The sequence below is a fragment of the Heterodontus francisci genome, chromosome 29 (genome assembly GCF_036365525.1).
Source record: "Heterodontus francisci isolate sHetFra1 chromosome 29, sHetFra1.hap1, whole genome shotgun sequence".
Classification (NCBI taxonomy): domain Eukaryota; kingdom Metazoa; phylum Chordata; class Chondrichthyes; order Heterodontiformes; family Heterodontidae; genus Heterodontus; species Heterodontus francisci.
In genome coordinates, this window is record NC_090399.1 from 67031726 (window position 1) to 67054070 (window position 22345).

A 22345-nucleotide genomic window follows, 5' to 3' on the forward strand; every position below is an offset into this window, starting at 1 on the left:
TTATTTACAGGGCCTCTGTGTTGTGTTTTGTTTATTTACAGGGACTCTGTGTTGTGTTTATTTACAGGGCCTCTGTGTTGTGTTGTGTTTATTTACAGGGACTCTGTTGTGTTTATTTACAGGGACTCTGTGTTGTGTTTATTTACAGGGACTCTGTGTTGTGTTGTGTTTATTTACAGGGACTCTGTTGTGTTTATTTACAGGGACTCTGTGTTATGTTTATTTACAGGGACTCTGTGTTGTGTTGTGTTTATTTACAGGGACTCTGTTGTGTTTATTTACAGGGACTCTGTGTTATGTTTATTTACAGGGACTCTGTGTTGTGTTGTGTTTATTTACAGGGACTCTGTTGTGTTTATTTACAGGGACTCTGTGTTGTGTTTATTTACAGGGGCTCTGTGTTGTGTTTATTTACAGGGACTCTGTGTTGTGTTTATTTACAGGGACTCTGTTGTGTTTATTTACAGGGACTCTGTGTTATGTTTATTTACAGGGACTCTGTGTTGTGTTGTGTTTATTTACAGGGACTCTGTTGTGTTTATTTACAGGGACTCTGTGTTGTGTTTATTTACAGGGGCTCTGTGTTGTGTTTATTTACAGAGACTCTGTGTTGTGTTTATTTACAGGGACTCTGTGTTGTGTTTATTTACAGGGGCTCTGTGTTGTGTTGTGTTTATTTACAGGGGCTCTGTGTTGTGTTTCTTTACAGGGACTCTGTGTTGTGTTGTGTTTATTTACAGGGGCTCTGTGTTGTGTTGTGTTTATTTACAGGGGCTCTGTGTTGTGTTGTGTTTATTTACAGGGACTCTGTGTTGTGTTTATTTACAGGGGCTCTGTGTTGTGTTGTGTTTATTTACAGGGACTCTGTGTTGTGTTTATTTACAGGGGCTCTGTGTTGTGTTGTGTTTATTTACAGGGGCTCTGTGTTGTGTTTCTTTACAGGGACTCTGTGTTGTGTTGTGTTTATTTACAGGAGCTCTGTGTTGTGTTGTGTTTATTTACAGGGTCTCTGTGTTGTGTTGTGTTTATTTACAGGGACTCTGTGTTGTGTTTATTTACAGGGACTCTGTGTTGTGTTTATTTACAGGGACTCTGTGTTGTGTTGTGTTTATTTACAGGGGCTCTGTGTTGTGTTGTGTTTATTTACAGGGACTCTGTGTTGTGTTGTGTTTATTTACAGGGGCTCTGTGTTGTGTTGTGTTTATTTACAGGGGCTCTGTGTTGTGTTGTGTTTATTTACAGGGACTCTGTGTTGTGTTGTGTTTATTTACAGGGGCTCTGTGTTGTGTTGTGTTTATTTACAGGGACTCTGTGTTGTGTTTATTTACAGGGGCTCTGTGTTGTGTTGTGTTTATTTACAGGGGCTCTGTGTTGTGTTGTGTTTATTTACAGGGACTCTGTGTTGTGTTTATTTACAGGGACTCTGTGTTGTGTTGTGTTTATTTACAGGGACTCTGTGTTGTGTTTATTTACAGGGACTCTGTGTTGTGTTGTGTTTATTTACAGGGACTCTGTGTTGTGTTGTGTTTATTTACAGGGGCTCTGTGTTGTGTTGTGTTTATTTACAGGGACTCTGTGTTGTGTTGTGTTTATTTACAGGGGCTCTGTGTTGTGTTGTGTTTATTTACAGGGGCTCTGTGTTGTGTTGTGTTTATTTACAGGGACTCTGTGTTGTGTTTATTTACAGGGACTCTGTGTTGTGTTGTGTTTATTTACAGGGACTCTGTGTTGTGTTTATTTACAGGGACTCTGTGTTGTGTTGTGTTTATTTACAGGGACTCTGTGTTGTGTTTATTTACAGGGGCTCTGTGTTGTGTTGTGTTTATTTACAGGGGCTCTGTGTTGTGTTGTGTTTATTTACAGGGACTCTGTGTTGTGTTTATTTACAGGGACTCTGTGTTGTGTTGTGTTTCTTTACAGGGACTTTGTGTTGTGTTGTGTTTATTTACAGGGACTCTGTGTTGTGTTTATTTACAGGGGCTCTGTGTTGTGTTTCTTTACAGGGACTCTGTGTTGTGTTATGTTTATTTACAGGGACTCTGTGTTGTGTTTATTTACAGGGGCTCTGTGTTGTGTTTATTTACAGGGGCTCTGTGTTGTGTTATGTTTATTTACAGGGACTCTGTGTTGTGTTTATTTACAGGGGCTCTGTGTTGTGTTTATTTACAGGGGCTCTGTGTTGTGTTATGTTTATTTACAGGGACTCTGTGTTGTGTTTATTTACAGGGGCTCTGTGTTGTGTTTATTTACAGGGGCTCTGTGTTGTGTTGTGTTTATTTACAGAGTTTGATCCTTTTCCCTCTTTCAGCCTCCCACTGGTACCGGTATTTTTATACCTCAGTATCTGGTGTGTCGGATTTCCCTCAGTTTGTTGCTGTCGGTTACCTGGATGATAAGGAGCTGAATTATTATGACAGTTGGATGAAGACCATTGAACCTCGACACCGGGTGATGGAGCTGGCGGCCGATGCTGAATTTTACCGGAGGAACACGGAAGTCGCGCGGGGAGCGGAGAAGATCGACAAGGTTAATATTGACAACAACAGGAAGCGGAGCAACCAGTCGGGCGGTGAGTCCTCAGCATCTTCACCTGGGGATCCGAGCCGGGAATGGGGGCAGGAAGGGCGGCACAGAGCGGGATCGGGAAAAGAGCCAGGAATGGGGGAGGGGTGGATCGGGATTGAGGGGGGGATCCAGTGATTCGGGCTGTGATTGGCTGTGGCTGTGTGATTGACATATCAGAGGGCGGGTTCTCAATGAGCCGTGTTCTGATTGGGTGTTGTGTGTTTGATTGACAGTCTATGAGGGCTAAGTCTCTGGGAGCCGTGTTCTGAGTGGCTATATTTGTTTGATTGACAGTCTGTGAGGGCGGAGTCTCTGGTAGCTGGATTGTGATTGGCTGTGTATGTTGGACAGACTGTGAGGGCGTTGTCGCCTGGAACCGGGTTCTGATTGGCTGGGTATTTTTGATTGACAGTCTGTGGGCGGAGTCTCAGGGAGCCAGGGTCTGATTGGCTCTGTGATTGATTGACAGTGTGAGGGCGGGGTCTCTGTGATTGGCTGTTTATTTGATTTCAGTTTGTTTGTACTTTGCCAACCCAATGTTTTTTTCATGTTTGTGCTTGGGGCCAGGCTATTCAGTTTCTGTCCATTAAAACCCTCTCTGCACGAACGCATTGTCTTTCTCCACTCCATTAACATACCGTTTGCCTTTGCTCCTTGACCACTTGGTCAGTTAGTCTCTGTGACTTTGTCCGATCTACACCTTCTCGTTTGTTATATCTTCTCCTACCCCCACTTTACTGGTTTAAAACCTTTTGTATTTCTAATATTTGCCAGGTCGGATGACGGGTTACTGACCTGAAACGTTAACTCTGCTTTCTCTCCACAGATACTGCCACAGTCATAGAGAGATACAGCACCGAAACAGGTCCCTTTGCCCACCGGGGCTGTGCCAACCAACAACCACCCATTTATACTAATACTACATTAATCCCATATTCCTACCATATCCCCACAATTCATGTACCACCTACCTACACTAGGGGCAATTTACAACGGTCAATTTTCCTATCAACCTGCAAGTCTTTGGCTGTGGGAGGATACCTGAGCACCTGGCAGAAACCCAAGCGGTCACAGGGAGAACTTGCAAACTTCGCAGAGATAGTACCCAGAACTGAACCCAGGTCACTGGAGCTGTGAGGCTGCAGTGCTAGCCACTGCGCCACCCCGGGTGCAAGATTGTGGGGATGTGGTAGGGAATAATGTAGGATTAGGATAAATGGGGGGTTGTTGGTCAGCACAGACTCAGTGGGCTGAACGGCCTGATTCAGTGCTGTATCTCTCTCATCAGAGCTGCTGATTATTTCCAGCATTTCTTGTTTTGATTTCCAGCATCTGCAGTATTTTGCTTTTATTTTAGTGTTTAATTCACTGCCACGTCTCTTCCAAGAATGCCTACCTTGAAGAAGTTCTGCTCTTCTCTCCGACGGGGTTTTCGTTTCTCTCTTTTACCTTGTTCACCTTCATTGCTTTCTATTTCCCTCCTGGTGTTTGATAAGGTATCTACCAAAACTCGTTTTCACAGCCACATCTCCTTCCTCAGTGACTGTCTCCAGCTCAGACTTATTCCACGTGGATCCCAACTGCAGTTTCACCCATCATGTTTTGAATCCACCCAGGATCACAGGTATCTCCGAGAAATACAACGTTCCTCGGACTGCTACTCTTGCCGCATCCTGAGATCCACACTCAGTGCTATGCGCCGCCATATGCACACACTGGACCTCTCTCTCCAGCAGCACCGCCTCACTTTATCTCAAAGCTGTTCTACTCCGCAGTTTCATTTCATCTTTCATCTTATCCGACGCATTAACAAAAAACTTTTTTTCTTCCTTTCAGGTGTTAAGGAACGCAAGCTCCAGCAGCTGATGGGGACTAATGCCCCTCCAGATCCTCCTTCCGCTTCACTTCCCTCTGACCCCACCCTTTCTGATCTGAACCCTTGCCGTGTATTCACTATACCCTCTGATCTCCCCCTCTCTGACGCTGTATGATCTCTACTTAGCAGATGACTCAGTTTTATCCCCTAACACCACCACCTTGATTAATTTCTCGCTGGGCATGACTTTGAGCTCTTCTTCCATCGCCTTCGCCTCCGTTCTCACTTCTTTGACCAGGAGTTCTCCTCCCATCCAGCAGACCCATTCACCTGCCTCCATCATTCCCCCTCTACCTGGACCCCTCCCCCTGGCCTCTTACCCACTCTTGATATTTTCATTGAGAATTGTTGGTGAGACATCGGCCGTCTTAATTTCTCTGCCCCCCTCACTCACTCACTGTTCCCTTCTGAATTTGCTGCACTCCGTTCTCTCAGGTCTAACCCCAACATTGCGATCAAACCTGCAGACAAGGGTGGTGCTGAAGTTGTCTGACGTACCGACCTCTACCTTGCAGAGGCTCAGCACCAACTCTCAGACACTTCTTCCTACCTTCCCCTGGACCAGGACCCCACCACCCAACATCAAGCTACAGTCCACAGGACTGTCACTGACCTCATTTCCTCTGAAGATCTTCCCTCTACAGCTTCAAACCTCATAGTCCCACAACCCCGGACAGCCCGCTTCTACCTCCTTCCCAAAATCCACAAACGGGACTGACCCGGCAGACCCATTGTGTCAGCCTGCTCCTGCATCACTGAACTAATTTCTTCCTATCTTGACTCTATCTTTTCTCCGCTAGTCCAGTCTCTTCCCACCTACATCCGTGACTCTTCTGATGCCCCACGTCATTTTGACAATTTCCAGTTTCCTGGCCCCAACCGCCTCCTCTTCACCCTGAACGTCCAATCTCTCTACACCTCCATCCCCCACCAGGATGGTTTGAGGGCTCTCCGCTTCTTCCTTGAACAGAGGCCCGACCAGTCCCCATCCACCACTACCTTCCTCCACCTGGCTGAACTGGTTCTCACATTGAACAACTTCTCCTTCAACTCCACTCACTTCCTTCAAGTAAAAGATGTTGCGATGGGTACCCACATGGGTCCTAGTTATGCCTGTCTTTTTGTATCGAACATTCCTTTTATTTATTTTTTTATTTATTTAGAGATACAGCACCGAAATAGACCCTTCAGCCCACCGAGTCTGTGCTGACCAAGAACCACCCACTTATACTGACCCTACAGTAATCCCATATTCCCTACCACCTACCTACACTAGGGGCAATTTACAATGGCCAATTTACCTATCCACCTGTAAGTCTTTGGCGGTGGGAGGAAACCGGAGCACCCGGCGAAAACCCACGCAGACACAGGGAGAACTCGCAAACTCCACACAGGCAGTAACCAGAATTGAACACGGGTCCCTGGAGCTGTGAGGCTGCGGTGCTAACCACTGCGCCACTGTGCCGCCCATTCCTTGTTCCAGTCCTACTCAGGCCCCCTCCCCCAACTCTTTTTCCAGTACATTGATGACTGTATCGGTGCCGTTTCCTGCTCTCGCCCCGAACTGGAAAACTTTATCAACCTTGCTTCTAATTTTCACCCTTCTCCCACCTTCACATGATCCATCTCTGACACTTCCATTCCCTTCCTTGGCTTCTCTGTCTCCATCTCTGGTGATAGGCTCTCTACTAATGTTCATCATAAGCCCACCAACTCCCACAGCTACCTCAACTACACGTCTTCACACCCTGTCTCCTGTAAGGACTCCATTCCATTCTCCCAGTTTCTTCGTCTCTGACACATCTGCTCTGATGATGCAATTGTCTGCAATAGTGCTTCTGATATGTCTTCCTTTTTCCTCAACCGAGGATTTCCCCCCACTGTGGTTGACAGGGCCTTCAACCGTGTCCGGCCCATTTCCCGCGCCTCTACCCTCACCCCTTCCCCTCCCTCCCAGAACCGTGACAGGGTTCCCCGTGTCCTCACTTTTCACCCCATCAGCCTTCATATCCAAAGGATCATCCTCCGCCATTTCCGCCACCTCCAGCGTGATGCCACTACCAGTCGCATCTTCCCCTCCCTTCCCCTGTCAGCATTCCGAAGGGATTGTTCCCTCCGCGACACCCTGGTCCACTCCTCCATTACCCCCACCACCTTGTCCCCTTCCCACGGCACCTTCCCCTGCAATCACAGGAGGTGTAATACCTGCCCATTTACCTCCTCTCTCCTCACTATCCCCGGCCCCAAACACTGCTTTCAGGTGATGCAGTGATTTACTTGTACTTCTTTCAATGTAGTATACTGTATTCGCTGCTCACAGTGTGGTCTCCTCTACACTGGGGAGACCAAACGCAGACTGGGTGACCGCTTTGCGGAACATCTCTGCTCAGTCCAAAAGCATGATCCCCAAGCTTCCGTTGCTGGGCATTTCAACACTCCCCCTCCCCCGCGCTCATGCTCACATCTCTGTCCTGGGAATTCTGCAGTGTTCCAGTGAACATCAATGAAAGCTCGAGGAACAGCATCTCATTTACCGATTAGGCACACTATAGACTGCCGGACTGAACATTGAGTTCAATAATTTCAGAGCATGATGGGCCCCCTTTTTATTTTTAGTTATTTTTTCTTTTTTTTTTCTTTGTTCATTTTATTTTAGTTTGTTTAGTTTGTTTCTACTTTGCCTACCCACTGTTTTTTTCATGTTTGTGCTTTGGGCCAGGCTGTTCAGTTTTCTGTCAATTTACACCCTCTCTGCACTTTGTCTTTTACCACACCATGAACATATTGTTTGCCTTTGCTCCATGACCTTCTGGTCAGTTATTCTCTGTGACCTTGTCCTATCAGCACCATCTCTTTGGTTATCTCTTGCCCCACCCCTGCTTTATTTGCTTAAAACCTTTCACAATCCGAATATTTGTCAGTTCTGAAGAAGGGTCACTGACCTGAAACGTTAACTCTGCTTCTCTCTCCACAGATGCTGCCAGACCTGCTGAGTATTTCCAGCCTTTCTTGTTTTTACTTCAGATTTCCAGCATCTGCAGTATTTTGTTTTTATTTATCTGATTGGCTGCGTGTGTTTGGTTGGTAGGGTGTGAGGGGGTGGCATGGGGAGGAACTCTGTGATCCAGGCTGTAATTGGCTGTATTTGTTTGATTGACAGGGTGTGAGGGTGGGGTCGCTGTGTGCCTGGCTCTGATTGGCTGTATGTGTTTGATTTGACAGGGATCCACACATGGCAGACCATGTACGGCTGTGAGCTGCGGGAGGACGGCAACAGCAGTGGGTTCGCACAGTATGGCTGGAACGGGAAGGATTTCATCAACTTCGACAAGAAGAACATGGTCTGGGTCACCCCGGTCACCTGGGGAGAGATCACCAAGAGCAAGTGGGATCAGAACAAGGAGGGGAACAAGAAGCTGAAGAATTACCTGGAGGAACGGTGCATCGCGTGGCTGAAAAGATATCTGCAGATAGGAGAAAAAGAACTGAGGCCCGGTGAGGGAGTTTTTTTTATTCATTCATGGGATGTGGGTGTCGCTGGCCAGGCCAGCATTTAGTGCCCATCCCTAATTGCCCTTGAGAAGGTGGTGGTGAGCTGCCTTCTTGAACCGCTGCAGTCTGTCTGGTGCAGGTTCAACCACAGTGCTGTTCGGAAGGGAGTTCCAGGATTTTGACCCAGCGACAGTGAAGGTACGGCGATATAGTTCCAAGTCAGGATGGTGGGTGACTTGAACGGGAAGTTGCAGGTGGTGGTGTTCCCATGCATCTGCTGCCCTTGACCTTTTGGTGGTAGAGGTCACGGGTTTGGAAGGTACTGTCGACGGAGTCTCGGTGCATTGCTGCAGTGCATCTTGTAGATGGTACACCCTGCTGCCACTGTGCGTCGGTGGTGGAGGGAGTGAATGTTTGTAGATGGGGTGACAATCAAGCGGGCTGTTTTGTCCTGGATGGTGTCGAGCTTCTTGAGTGTTGTTGGAGCTCCACCCATCCAGGAAAGTGGAGAGTATTCCATCACACTCCTGACTTGTGCCTTGTAGATGGTGGACAGTCTTTGGGGAGTCAGGAGGTGAGTTACTCGCCGCAGGATTCCTAGCCTCTGACCTGCTCTTGTAGCCACGGTATTTATATGGTTACTCCAGTTCAGTTTCTGGTCAATGGTGACCCCCAGGAGGTTGATAGTGGGAGATTCAGTGATGGTAATGCCATTGAATGTCAAGGGGAGATGGTTAGATTCTCTCTTGTTGGAGATGGTCACTGCCTGGCACTTTTTTGGCGCGAATGTTACTTGCCACTTATCAGCCCAAGCCTGGATATTGTCCAGGTCTTGCTGCATTTCTACATGGACTGCTTCAGTATCTGAGGAGTCACGAATGGTGCTGAACATTGTTCAATCCTCAGTGAACATCCCCACTTCTGACTTTATGGTTGAAGGAAGGTCATTGATGAAGCAGCTGAAGATGGTTGGGCCGAGGACACTACCCTGAGGAACTCCTGCAGTGATGTCCTGGAGCTCAGATGATTGACCTCCAACAACCACAAACATCTTTCTTTGCGCTAGGTATGACTCCAACCAGCGGAGAATTTTTGCCCGATTCCCATTGACCTCAGTTTTGCTGGGGCTCCTTGATCCCGTACCCGGTCAAATGCTGCCTTGATGTCAAGGAACAGTAACTCTCACCTCACCTCTTGAGTTCAGCTCTTTTGTCCATGTTGGAGCCAAGGCTGTAATGAGGTCGGGAGGTGAGTGGCCCTGGCGGAATCCAAACTGAGCGTCACTGAGCAGGTTATTGCTAAGCAAGTGCTGCTTGATGGCACTGTCGACGACATCTTCCATCACTTTACTGATGATTGAGAGTAGGCTGATGGGGCGGTAATTAGCTGGGCTGCATTTGTCCTGCTTTTTGTGTACAGGACATACCTGGGCAATTTTCCACCTTGCTGAATAGATGTCAGTGTTGTAGCTGTACTGGAACAGCTTGGCTAGGGGCACGGCAAGTTCTGGAGCACAGGTCTTCAGTACTATTGCTGGAATATTGTCAGGACCCACAGCTTTTGCAGAATCCAATGCCTTCAGTTGTTTTTTGATATCATGCGGAGTGAATCGAATTGGCTGAAGTTTGGCATCTGTGATGCAGAGGACTTCAGGAGGAGGCCGAGAATGATCATCATCTCCGCACTTCTGGCTGAAGATTGTTGCAAATGATTCAGCCTTACCTTTTGCATTGATGTGCTGGGCTCCTCCCTCATTGAGGATGAGGATATTTGTGGAGTCACCTCCTCCTGGTAGTTGTTTAATTGTCCACCACCGTTCTCGGCTGGATGTGGCAGGACTGCAGAGCTTAGATCTGATCCGTTGGTTCTGGGATCGCTTAGCTCTGTCTATCGCATGCTGCTTATGCAGTTTGACACGCAAGTAGTCCCGGGTTGTAGCTTCACCAGGTTGACACCTCATTTTGAAGTATGCCTGGTGCTACTCCTGGCATGCCCTCCTGCACTCTTCATTGAACCAGGGTTGGTTTCCTGGCTTGATGGTAATGGTAGAGTGGGGGATATGCCGGGCCATGAGGTTACAGATTTTGGTTGAGTACAATTCTGCTGCTGCTGATGGCCCACAGCGCCTCATGGATGCCCAGTTTTGCATTGCTAGATCTGTTCAAAATCTAACCCATTTAGTACAATGGTAGTCAGAGAGCCATAGAGTTATACAACAGAGAAACAGGCCCTTCGGCCCATCGTGTCTGTGCTGGCCATCATCGCCTATCTATTCTAATTCTATTTTCCAGCACTTGGCCTGTAGCTTTGTATGCTATGGTGTTTCAAGTGCTCATCTAAATGCTTCTTAAATGTTGTGAGGGTTCCTGCCTCTACCACCCCTTCAGGCAGTGCATTCCAGATTCCAACCACCCTCTGGGTGAAAAATGTTTTCCTCAAATCCCCTCTAAACCTCCTGCCCATTACCTTAAATCTGTGCCCCTTGGTTATTGACATCTCTGCTAAGGGAAAAGGTTTCTTCTGATCTATGCCCCTCATAATTTTGTGTACCTCAATCAGGTCCCCCCTCAACCTTCTCTGCTCTAAGAATATCTCCCAACTTTGGCACAAGCCTCCAGATCTTAGTAAGGACTTTGCAGGGTCGGCAGGGCTGGGTTTGCCGTTGTCATTTCCGGTGTCTAGGTCGATGCCGGGTGGTCCGTCCGGTTTCATTTTTTATCGACTTTGTAGCGGTTAGATACAACTGAATGGCTTGCGAGACCATTTCAGAGGGAGTGGAAGGGTCAACCGCAATGCTGTGGGTCTGGATTCACATATAGAAACATAGAAAATAGGAGCAGGAGTAGGCCATTCGGCCCTTTGAGCCATTCATTATGATCATGGCTGATCATCCAACTCAGTAACCTGTTCCTGCTTTCGCCCCATACCCTTTGATCCCTTTAAACTCAAGAGCTATATCTAACTCCTTCTTGAAAACATACAATATTTTGGCCTCAACTGCTTTCTGTGGTAGTGAATTCCACAGGCTCGCTACTCTCTGGGTGAAGAAATTTCTCCTCATCTCAGTCCTGAAAGGTTTACCCCATATTCTTAGACCATGAACCCTGGTTCTGGACTCCCCCACCATCGGGAACATCCTTCCTACATCTACCCTGTCAAGTCCTGTCAGAATTTTGTAGGTTTCTATGAGATCCCCCCTCACTCTTCTGAACTCCAGCAAATATAATCCTAACCAACAAAATCTCTCCTCATACGTCAGTCCCGCCATCCCAGGAATCAGTCTGGTAAACCTTCGCTGCACTCCCTCTATGGCAAGAACATCCTTCCTCAAATAAGGAGACCAAAACTGCACACAATATTACAGGTGTGGCCTCACCAAGGCCCTGTATAATTGCAGCAAGACATCCCTGCTCCTGTACTCGAATCCTCTCACTATGAAGGCCAACATACCATTTGCCCTTTTTATCACCTGTTGCACCTGCATGCTTACCTTCAGTGACTGGTGTACGAGAACACCCAGGTCTCGCTGCGTATTCCCATCTCTCAGTTTATAGCCATTCAGATAATAATCTGCCTTCCTGTTTTTTCTGCCAAAGTGGATAACCTCACATTTATCCACGTTATACTGCATCTGCCATGCATTTGCCCACTCACCCAACTTGTCCACATCACCCTGAAGCCTCTCTGCATCCTCCTCACAACTCACCCTCCTACCCAGTTTTGTGTCATCTGCAAATTTGGAGATATTACATTTAATTCCCTCATCTAAATCGTTAATATATATTGTGAATAGCTGGGGTCCTAGCACCCATCCCTGCGGTACCCCACTAGTCACTGCCTGCCATTCGGAAAAAGACCCATTTATCCCGACTCTTTGTTTCCTGTCCGCCAACCAATTTTCTATCCATCGCAATACACTGCCCCCAATCACATTATCTTTAATTTTACAAGCTAATCTCTTATGTGGGACTTCGTCAAAAGCCTTCTGAAAGTCTAAATAAGCCACATCCACTGGCTTCCCCTCATCAACTCTATTAGTTACATCCTCGAAGAATTCTAGTAGATTTGTCAAGCACGATTTCCCTTTCGTAACCCCATGCTGAATCTGTCCAGTTCTACCACTATTCTCCAAGTGCTCTGCGAAAATCTTTGATAATGGACTCCAGAATTTCCCCCACTACCAATGTCAGGCTAACTGGTCTATAATTCCCTGCTTTCTCTCTACATGTAGGCCAGACCAGGTAAGGACAGCAGATTTCCTTCCCGAAAGGACATTAGTGAACCAGATGGGTTTTTACAACAATTGACAATAGTTTCCTGGCCATCATTAGACTAGCTTTTTAATTCCAGATTTATTAATTGAATTCAAATTCCACCATCTGCTGTGGTGGGATTTGAACCCATGTCCCCAGAGCAATACCCTGGGTCTCTGGGTTACTAGTCCAGTGACAATACCCCTAAGCCACCACCGCCCCTGTGAGCAGTTGTGGGGTGGGGGGGGGGGTGGTGAGATCTAAGAGTTGGTTAGTGGTGGGGGGGTGGCGGGGAACTGAGAGTGGGTGAGTGAGTGTGGGGGGGTAGTGAGTGTGGGTGAGTAAGGGGACCGAGAGTGGGCGAGTCTGTTTCTCTGGATTACTGTACTAACTCCTCTCTCTCTGTCTCAGTTTCTCCCTCCGTGTCCTTTACCCGTCGCGGTGATAGTAACCGACTGTCCTGTGTCACCACTGGGTTTTACCCTCAAGCCATCGAGGTGACTCTGCGCAGAGATGGGGTTTCCCTCAACGAGACTCACTCCGACGGGATCCTGCCCAATCACGATGGCACCTACCAGATCCACAAATGGACTGATATTGATCCTGCGGACCAGGCCAAGTTCTCCTGTGAGGTGGATCACAGCGGGCTGAAGGAGAAGATGGTGGCGTTTTATGGTAAGTCTTTCTCCCACAGTGAGAGGATCCAGTCTCACTACAGGAGGGAGGGAGGGTCAGTGCTGAGCTGTGTGAGGATCCAGTCTCACTACAGGAGGGAGGGTCAGTGCTGAGCTGCGTGAGGATCCAGTCTCACTACAGGAGGGAGGGTCCGTGCTGAGCTGTGTGAGGATCCAGTCTCACTACAGGAGGGAGGGTCAGTGCTGAGCTGTGTGAGGATCCAGTCTCAATACAGGAGGGAGGGAGGGTCAGTGCTGAGCTGTGTGAGGATCCAGTCTCACTCCAGGAGGGAGGGAGGGTCAGTGCTGAGCTGTGTGAGGATCCAGTCTCACTACAGGAGGGAGGGTCAGTGCTGAGCTGTGTGAGGATCCAGTCTCACTGCAGATGGGAGGGTCAGTGCTGAGCTGTGTGAGGATCCAGTCTCACCACTGGAGGGAGGGTCAGTGCTGAGCTGTGTGAGGATCTAGTCTCACTACAGGAGGGAGGGTCAGTGCTGAGCTGTGTGAGGATCCAGTCTCACTACAGGAGGGAGGGTCAGTGCTGAGCTGTGTGAGGATCCAGTCTCACTACAGGAGGGAGGGAGGGTCAGTGCTGAGCTGTGTGAGGATCCAGTCTCACTCCAGGAGGGAGGGAGGGTCAGTGTGTCCTGGGATATTACAGCGCGGTGGGGCTCTGTGTGTCCTCGCTCTCTCTCTCTGCCTGTGTCTGTTCCCTGATGTCTAATTCACGCTCTCTCTCTGGTTCTATTTATCAGAACGGAAGTCTGTCTCCCTGCTCCCTATTATTGTCGGTGTTCTGGTTGTTGCTGTTCTGCTGATCATCGCTGTCATCGTGGGTGTCGTCATCCACAAAAAGAAAGGTAGGAATTGGAGAGAAAATGGGCAGATGCTCACTGGGGCCGTGCGGGCTCTGGGTGATGTAAGTGGTGCCGGGGGGTGGGGGGATAGCGTCTGGGGCCCAGGGTGGGGGTGGGATTGCTTGTGGGTGGGGAATGGTGACACGGGGTGGAGTGGGGGAGTGTTTGGTGGCCCAGGGTGGGGGTGGGATTGCTGGTGGGTGAGGAATGGTGACCCGGGATGGAGTGGGGGGTATTTTCGGGCCCAGGGTGGGGGTGGGATTGCTGGTGGGTGGGGAATGGTGACTCGGGGTGGAGTGGGGGAGTGTTTGGGGGCCCAGGGTGGGGGTGGGATTGCTGGTGGGTGGGGATTGGTGACTCGGGGTGGAGTGGTGGAGAGTTTGGGGGCACAGGGTGGGGGTGGGATTGCTGGTGGGTGGGGAATGGTGACCCGGGGTGGAGTGGGTGAGTGTTTGGGGGCCCAGGGTGGGGGTGGGATTGCTGGTGGGTGGGGAATGGTGACTCGGGGTGGAGTGGGGGAGTGTTTGGGAGCCCAGGGTAGGGGTGGGATTGCTGGTGGGTAGGGAATGGTGACCCGGGGTGGAGTGAGGGAGTGTTTGGGGGCCCAGGGTGGAGGTAGGATTGCCGCTGGATGGTGAATGGTGACCCGGGGTGGAGTGGGGGAGTGTTTGGGAGCCCAGGGTGGGCGTGGGATTGCTGGTGGGTGGGGAATTGTGACTCTGGGTGGAGTGGGGGAGTGTTTGGGGGCCCAGGGTGGGGGTGGGATTGCTGGTGGGTGGGGAATGGTGACCCGGGATGGAGTGGAGGAGTGTTTGGGGGCCCAGGGTGGGGGTAGGATTGCCGGTGGATGGGGAATGGTGACCCGGGGTGGAGTGGTGGAGTGTTTGGGGGCCCAGGGTGAGCGTGGGATTGCTGGTGGTTGGGGAATGGTGACTCGGGGTGGAGTGGGGGAGTGTTTGGGGGCCCAGGGTGGGGGTGGGATTGCTGGTGGGTGGGGAATGGTGACTCGGGGTGGAGTGGGTGAGTGTATGGGGGCCCAGGGTGGGGGTGGGATTGCTGGTGGGTGGGGAATGGTGACTCGGGGTGGAGTGGGGGAGTGTTTGGGGGCTCAGGGTGGGGGTGGGATTCCTGGTGGGTGGGGAATGGTGACCTGGGGTGGATGGGGGTTGGCTCCGGGTCTGAAGATGGGGAACAAGGAAATGTCGACACTTGGTCCAGTGAGCAGGGGAGAGGATGTGCTTTTGGAACCACAAATAAAGGCAAAACTAAACGATGTGAAGTAATTAAACCAGGAGAGGGAGAGAAATGGGAAATGTGTGAGTAAAATATTCGAACAGAATGACAGTGTTAGTGTTTGTGTCCCAAGTCAGCATTATTTATATGAACACATAGAGTATACGGAACAAGTTCCATGAATTGCAGACTTGAATTCAACTTGGAGGGTATGACAAGGCAGCCATTAAGGAGACATGGATGGAAGATGGGGAGGAGTGGGAATGAAATATACCAGGTTATCCGGTCCACAGGAAAGATCGGAAAAATGGTGAAGGAGGAACAGTTACCTTAGTGATGAAAGATGAAATCACTTCAGTGGGAAGAGAGGATATAACCAGAGTTCAGCAGGCAGTGGAGAACTTATGGGTCGTATTAAGAAATTGAGAAGTATTTAAGACTAGCGGGTGTGCTGTATAGACCCCCGGGTAGTAGCTGTGAAGCTGTAACTTGTATAAAGTCTAGATAAGCAAGTAGTCAAACCGGAATGGTTTTAATAAGGGATTTTAACTTTCATTATAGACTGGGATAAGCAGACTACCACACATCAGAAAGGTAGTGAATTTCTAGAGTGTGTCCAGGATAGTTTTCAGAAACGTCCTAGAACCAACAAGGAGACATGCTCTATTAGATTAATAATGAGTAATGAGACTGATTTAATTAACACCCTAACAGTGGAAGAATATTGATCAAATAGTGATCATAATATGATTGAGTTCTCATAGTGTTGAAATGGAGAAACATGAAACAGCCACTCAGATTCTAGAATTAGGTAATGCTGATTTTAACAGGATAAGACACAGATTGTCCAGAGTAAACTGGACAAATCTATTAATGAGTAAAACAGAAGATCAGTGGGAGGTGTTCAAAAGAGAATTTAAAGTGATACAGAAGCAGTTTATATCACTAAAGGGCAAGTGTTCTACCTGCCAAAAAAGACAGCTATGGGCAATTAAAAAGGTAAGAGATAACAAACTGTAAAAAACATACAGAAATGTAAAAAATAGCACAGATCCTGGTGAATGAGGAAGGTGCAAAGAACAGCAAAGGATGACACAGCAGATAGTAAGGGTTACAAGAAGAAGTACGAAAAGAAACTTGCAAGGGTTATCAAAATCAACACAAAGAACTTAGTTACATTCGGAAAAAGAGGGTCAGAAGCAAAGCAGTCCCTTTGAAAACTGATGATGGTGATGTTGTCAATGAGAAGGAAATGGTGGACATGTTGAATAATTAATTTGTGTCAATATTTACAGTGGAGGATGAAAAAAGAATGACAGACTGCCCAAGGAAACTATTATTGGATCAGAGACAGGAACTTAATAAAATTAACGTAAGTAATGTAACAGTAATGGAGAAATTAATGACACTAAAAAGTGATAAATCCCCAGGATCAGATGGTTCCATCCCAGAGTTTTAAAGGAAGGAGGTGAGAACAGTGCAGATCCCTAACTATAATCTTCTGAAGTTTGCTTGATTCAGGAACTGTTCCTTAAGATTGGAAAATTGTGCCTGTCAGTCTGCTATTGAAGGAAGGTGGAAATTATAGACCAGTTAGCCTCACATCTGTTATCAGAAAATTACTAGAGTCGATAATTTAATTGGAGAATTCAGCACCTTGAACATTGTCAGCTGATCATAGAAAACCAGCATGGATTTGATATTGAATTGTTTGAAGAGGTGACTAAAGGAATAGGGGAATGTCTATGGATGTTATTTATATGGTCTTCCAGAAGGCATTTGATAAAGTTCCTCAAAAGAGACTGTTTAGCTAAAGGTGAAGCTCAGGGAATTGAAGATAAATTATTGACCTGTTAGGAAGTTAGCTGAGTGACAGGAGACGGAGAGTAGGGATAATGGACAGGTAGTGTAATTGTCAGGATGTGATTAGTCATGTCCCACAAAGATCTGTGTTGAGGCCTCAACTATTCACTGTGTTTATTAACAAACAATGAGATAGAAAACCACAAATCCAGATTTGTAGACGACACAAAAATAGACAGTATTGTAGGCAGTGTAGATGGAAGCATAAAATTACAAAGAGATTAATTGAAGAGATAAAATTGATAGATTAAGTGAATGGGCAAAACTATGGCAAATGGATTTCAATGTAGGCAAATGTGACATCATCCACTTTGGACCAATGAAAGGTAAACCAGAGTACTTTCTGAATGATGAAATACTAGAAACAGGGCGGTCCAGGTTCTAGGTACGTAGATCATTAAAATGTCATTTACCCCAGGTACCTTCCCCCAAATAGTGTGGAATTTTGCCTTACTCTTGATAACAATGGCACTTAACAAGGAGACAAAGTATTTGTTCCCACAAACTACTTAATATCCGTATAGTTTGGGTAGAAGGTAAATACTCACTATACTGCTAGTTGGTAACCTCGCGTGTAAGAGTCCGTCCTCCAGTAGTCGGTCCGCTGAACGAGTTCTCTTCACATCTGTAGTGACTGACTAGGTCACTCTTCCCAACTGCAGCAACAATGTCCTTGAGGGCTGTGGCTTTCTCCCCCTTTCTGACCCTGGTCCTGTGATATCATGAGTAATGTCTCAAATTGGGTCATCCGATTGTGTTTCAGTGCCTTATCAATCCCACCATGGCTTTGCAAGACCACCTACATGTGGTCATATCCTGCTCTCAGCAGGTGGGAGGGGGTGGGTTTGGGTCCATACCAGCAATGATGTGATATGTACATCTTAATAAGGCAGGAGGAAATCATTCACACATAGTCTGAGAGGTCATTGTCTGAGAACTGTTGTAGACAATGTTTGATGTTGTAATAGTCTGAGACTACCACCTTAATGACATGTCCTGACTCGGGTGTGTGTGGGGGTTTTGTGTGTGTCCTTGTTCAGTTAAACTGTCTTTATTTTTAACAAATCCAATATAAGCCCCAATGATGAGGTCTTTGGCTGGAATTCCTCTTCTCCCTATGTCCCGATGTCCTCCGCACTCCATGTTTTTACCAGCCTTTGTCAAACTCTGCACATGAAAGCACATTAAATCACCAAGTCCCAGTTTATATCTGTAACAAGATATTGTTACAATTTGTCAGAACAGTTAAAACAAACTGAAATTCAGCAAAAACTGTTACAATCAGATAGCTGAATAAAAACATGGCATAAAAATACATTCCCCTCGCAGCACGTACAGAACATAATCTAAAAGACTAATGAAATGCTGACCTTTATATCTAGAGGTCTAGGATATAAGGGAGTAGAAGTCAAACCTCAGCGATACAAAGCCCTGGTTAGCCTGGAGTTACTGTGAACAGTTCTGGATACCAGGATGAATATATTGGTCTTGGAGGGAGTGCAGCACGGATTTACCAGAATGATGAAATGAGAACAGAAAGTGCCGGAAATACTCAGCAGGTGTGGCAGCATCTGTGGAGAGAGAAACACAGTTAACTTTTTAAGTCTGTGACCCTTCATCAGAACTGTCAAAGGTTAGAAATGTAACAGTCTTTGAGCAAGTGGAGGGGGGGGCGGGAAGGGGGTGAAGTAGAACAAGAAGGACAGACTGTGATCGGACGGAGGGGGAGATGTTAAATGAGAGATGTCATGGAATGTAATGTAACTGGAGTGCTAAATAGTTACAGCAAAAGACAAAGCACAGTCCAGAGAGAGTGTTAAAGGCAGAATAATGAACAGGTCTGTACGAAAACAAAAACATGAAAAATAAGTTTAGGGCTAACACATGGTTAAAAAAATAAATAAAACTGAACAGGAATCTATATATTAAAAAAAATAAAAAAATAAATACACAAAAAATAATGGGGCTCATTGTCTGAAGTTATTGATCTTAATATTGAGTCCAGAAGGATGTAGAGTGCTTGAAGTCTTGCTTCAATTGTATAGAACGTTAGTTAGACCACACCTGGAGTAAAGCCCTGCTTAGGTTGGGAAAAACAACCTGACCTAAACCTGACCGATCCACAGCGGGCCCAACTCGGCCCGAGTCCCTCCAATTTCACCCCGAGCTCGACCCGACCCGACCCGACCCGACCCGACCATCTCTTTACTTACCTTCCGTCTGGGAAGCTCCATGAAGCTGCAGCGCATGTGTGATGACGTCATAGTGATGTCACTCGCCCACTGCGCAGACTCCGTTTCGTCCCAGACTCCCGGCTCAGGTAAGTTTTTATTTTTAATACTTACCGGCGGAGCACCAGCCGTGAGTGTCCGGCCCGACCCGACCTGGATTCGGCCCGACAGCCGGATCCGGAAGAGGGGCCGACCCGACCCGAACGCAACACATGTCGTCGGGTTAGGGTCGGGTTGCAGGCCTTTAACCTGGAGTACGGTGTGCAGTTTTAGTCCCCTTACCTTAGGAAGGATATTATTGCCATCGAGGGAGTGCAACGAAGGTTCACCGGACTTGTTCCCGGGATGGTGGGACTGTCCTGTGAAGAGAGATTGGGGAAACTGGGCCTGTATTTTCTAGAGTTTCGAAGAATGAGAGGTGATCTCATTGAAACCTCCAAAATACTTAAAGGGACAGACAGGATAGATGCAGGTAAGATGTTTCCCCTGGTTGGGGAGTCTAGAACCAGGGGACACAATTTCAAAATAAGGGGGAAGCCACTTAGGACAGAGATGAGGAGAAATTTCTTTACTCAGAGGGTTGTGAATCTTTGGAATTCTCTACCCCAGAGGGCTGTGGAAGCTCAGTCATTGAGTATGTTTAAAGTAGAGATTGACCAGATTTCTAAAAACAAATGACTTGGGGGTTATGAGGATAGTGTGGGAAAAAGGCATTGAAGTGGATGATCAGCCATTATCATATTGAATGGCGGAGCAGGCTTGATGGGCTGAATGGCCTACTCCTCTGTTCCTAGTTGGAAAATAAGGTGCTGTTCCTCGAGCTTGCGTTGATATTCACTGGAACACTGCAGCAGACCACGGACAGAAATATGGGCATGCGAGCAGGGTGGAGTTTTAAAATTACAAGCAACTGGAATCTTGGGATCATCGAATCATAGAAATTTTAAGGCACAGAAAGAGGCCACTTGGCCCACTGTGTCTGTGCTGGCCAAAAAACGATCCACCTATTCTAATCCCACCTTCCAGCATTTGGTCCGTAGCCCTGCAGATTACGGCACTTGAGGTGTATATCCAGACTCATTTTAAATGAGTTGAGGGTTTCTGCCTCAACTACCCTTTCAGGCAGTGAGTTCCAGACCCCCAGCACCCTCTGGGTGAAAACGGTTTTCCTCATCTCCCCTCTAATTTTTCTACCAATCATTTTAAATCTATGCCCCCTAGTCACTGACCTCTCTGCGAAGGTGAATAGACCCTTCACCTCCACTCTATCCAGGCTCCTCAAACTTTTATACATTTCAATCAGATCTCCCCTCAGCTTTCTCTGTTCCAACGAGAACAACCCCAGCCTATCCAATCTTTCCTCATAGCTGCCTTTTTCCAGTCCTCGCAACATCCTCGTAAATCTCCTCTGCATCCTCGCTAATGCAATTACATCCTTTCTGTACTGAGGTGACCAGAACTGCACACAGTACTCAAGTTGTGGCCTAACCAATAATTTATACAATTCCAACATAACCTCCTTGCTCTTATATTCTGTACCTCGGCTAATAAAGGAAAGGATTCCATATGCCTTCTTAACCACCATATTGACCTGTCCTGCTACCTTCAGGGATCTGTGGACATTCACTCCAAGGTCCCTCACTTCCTCTACACTTCTCAGTATTTTCCCATTAATCGTGTATTCCTTTGTCTGACACTCCCACCTCACACTTCTCCAAGTTGAATTCCATTTGTCACTTTTCTGCCCACCTGACCAGACCATCAATATCTTCCTGCAGCTGACAGCTATCCTCCTCACTATCTACCACATGGCCAATCTTTGTGTCGTCCGCAAACTTATCGATCATGCCCGCTACATTTACGTCCAAATCGTTAAAAGACATCACAAAAAGCAGGGGACCCTGTACTGAGCCCTGCGGAATGCCACTGGAAACAGCCCTCCAGTCATTAAAACTATCATCAACAATTACCCTTTGTTTCCTGCCACTGAACCAATTTTGTATCCACCTTGCTGCATTTCCCTGGATCCCCATGGGATTTTATTCTGTCATGCTTGTGGACCAAGCAGAGGTGTTCTGCAAAGCGGTTGCCCAGCCTGCGTTTGGTCTCCCCTAGTGTAGAGGAGACCGCATAGTGAACAGCGAATACAGTATACTAAATGGAAAGAAGTACAAGTAAATCGCTGCTTCACCTGGATGGAGTGTTTGGGGCCTTGGATGGTGAGGAGAGAGGAGGTAAACGGGCAGGTATTACACCTCCTGCGATTGCATGGGAAGGAGATGAGGTTTTGGGGGTAATGGGAGAGTGAACCAGGGGGAACGATCCCTTCGGAATGCTGACTGGAGGGGAGGAGAAGATGTGTTTGGTGGCATTATGCTGGAGGTGGCGGAAAGGGCGGAGGATGATCCTCTGGATGTGGAGGCTGATGGGGTGGAAAGTGAGGACAGGGTGAACCCTGTCACGGTTCTGGGAGGGAGGGAAAGGGGTGAGGGTAGAGGTGTGGGAAATGGGCCGGACACAGTTGAGGGCCCTGTCAACCACATTGTGTGGGAATCCTCGGTTGAGGAAAAAGGAAGACGTATCAGAAGCGCTGTTGTGGATGGTTGCATCATCAGAGCAGATGCGTCGGAGATGGAGAAACTGGGAGAATGGAATGGAAACCTTACAGGAAGCAGGGTGTGAGGAAGTGTCGTCAAGGTATCCATGGGAGTCAATGGTCTTATAATAAATGCTAGTGGACAGCCTATCCCCAGAGGTGGAGACAGAGAAGTCGAGGAAGGGAAGGGAAGTGTCGGAGATGGACCACGTAAAGGTGAGAGATGGGTGGAAATTGGAAGTAAAGTTGATGAAGTTTTCCAGTTCGGGGTGAAAGCAGGAAGCGACACTGACAGTCATTGGGGGTGGGGGGCCTGAGCAGGACTGGAACAAGGAATGTTTGACATAATCCCACAAAAGACAGGTCTAACTAGTACAATGCAGGTTCCCATTGCAACCCCTTTTATTTGAGTTGAGATGAGGGAGAAGTTGTTCATTGTGGGAACAAGTTCAGCCAGGTGGAGGAGGGTAGTGGTGGATGGGGACTGGTTGGGCCTCTGTTCAGGGAAGAAGCGGAGAGCCCTCAAGCCGTCCTGGTGGGGGATGGAGGTGTCGAGAGATTGGATGTCCATAGTGAAGGAGGCGGTTAGGGGCAGGAAACTGGAAATTGTCAAAATGACATAGGGCAGCAGAAGAGTCATGGATGTAGGTGGGAAGAGACTGGACAAGGGCAGAAAAAATAGAATCAAGATGAGAGGAAATAAGT

At 47.6% G+C, this 22345-nt stretch overlaps 1 protein-coding gene across 1 annotated transcript in view; it reads left to right on the forward strand.

The window, feature by feature from the left end:
* The window catches only part of LOC137345670 (class I histocompatibility antigen, F10 alpha chain-like), a 220060-nt gene that overhangs the window by 194146 nt on the left and 3569 nt on the right, over nt 1-22345 (forward strand). Inside the window, exons 2-6 of the mRNA XM_068008933.1 lie at nt 2309-2569; nt 7664-7936; nt 12598-12861; nt 13616-13720; nt 16246-16322. Coding sequence (XP_067865034.1) covers nt 2309-2569; nt 7664-7936; nt 12598-12861; nt 13616-13720; nt 16246-16322 — 980 coding nt within the window. The remainder of the gene's footprint in view (nt 1-2308; nt 2570-7663; nt 7937-12597; nt 12862-13615; nt 13721-16245; nt 16323-22345) is intronic.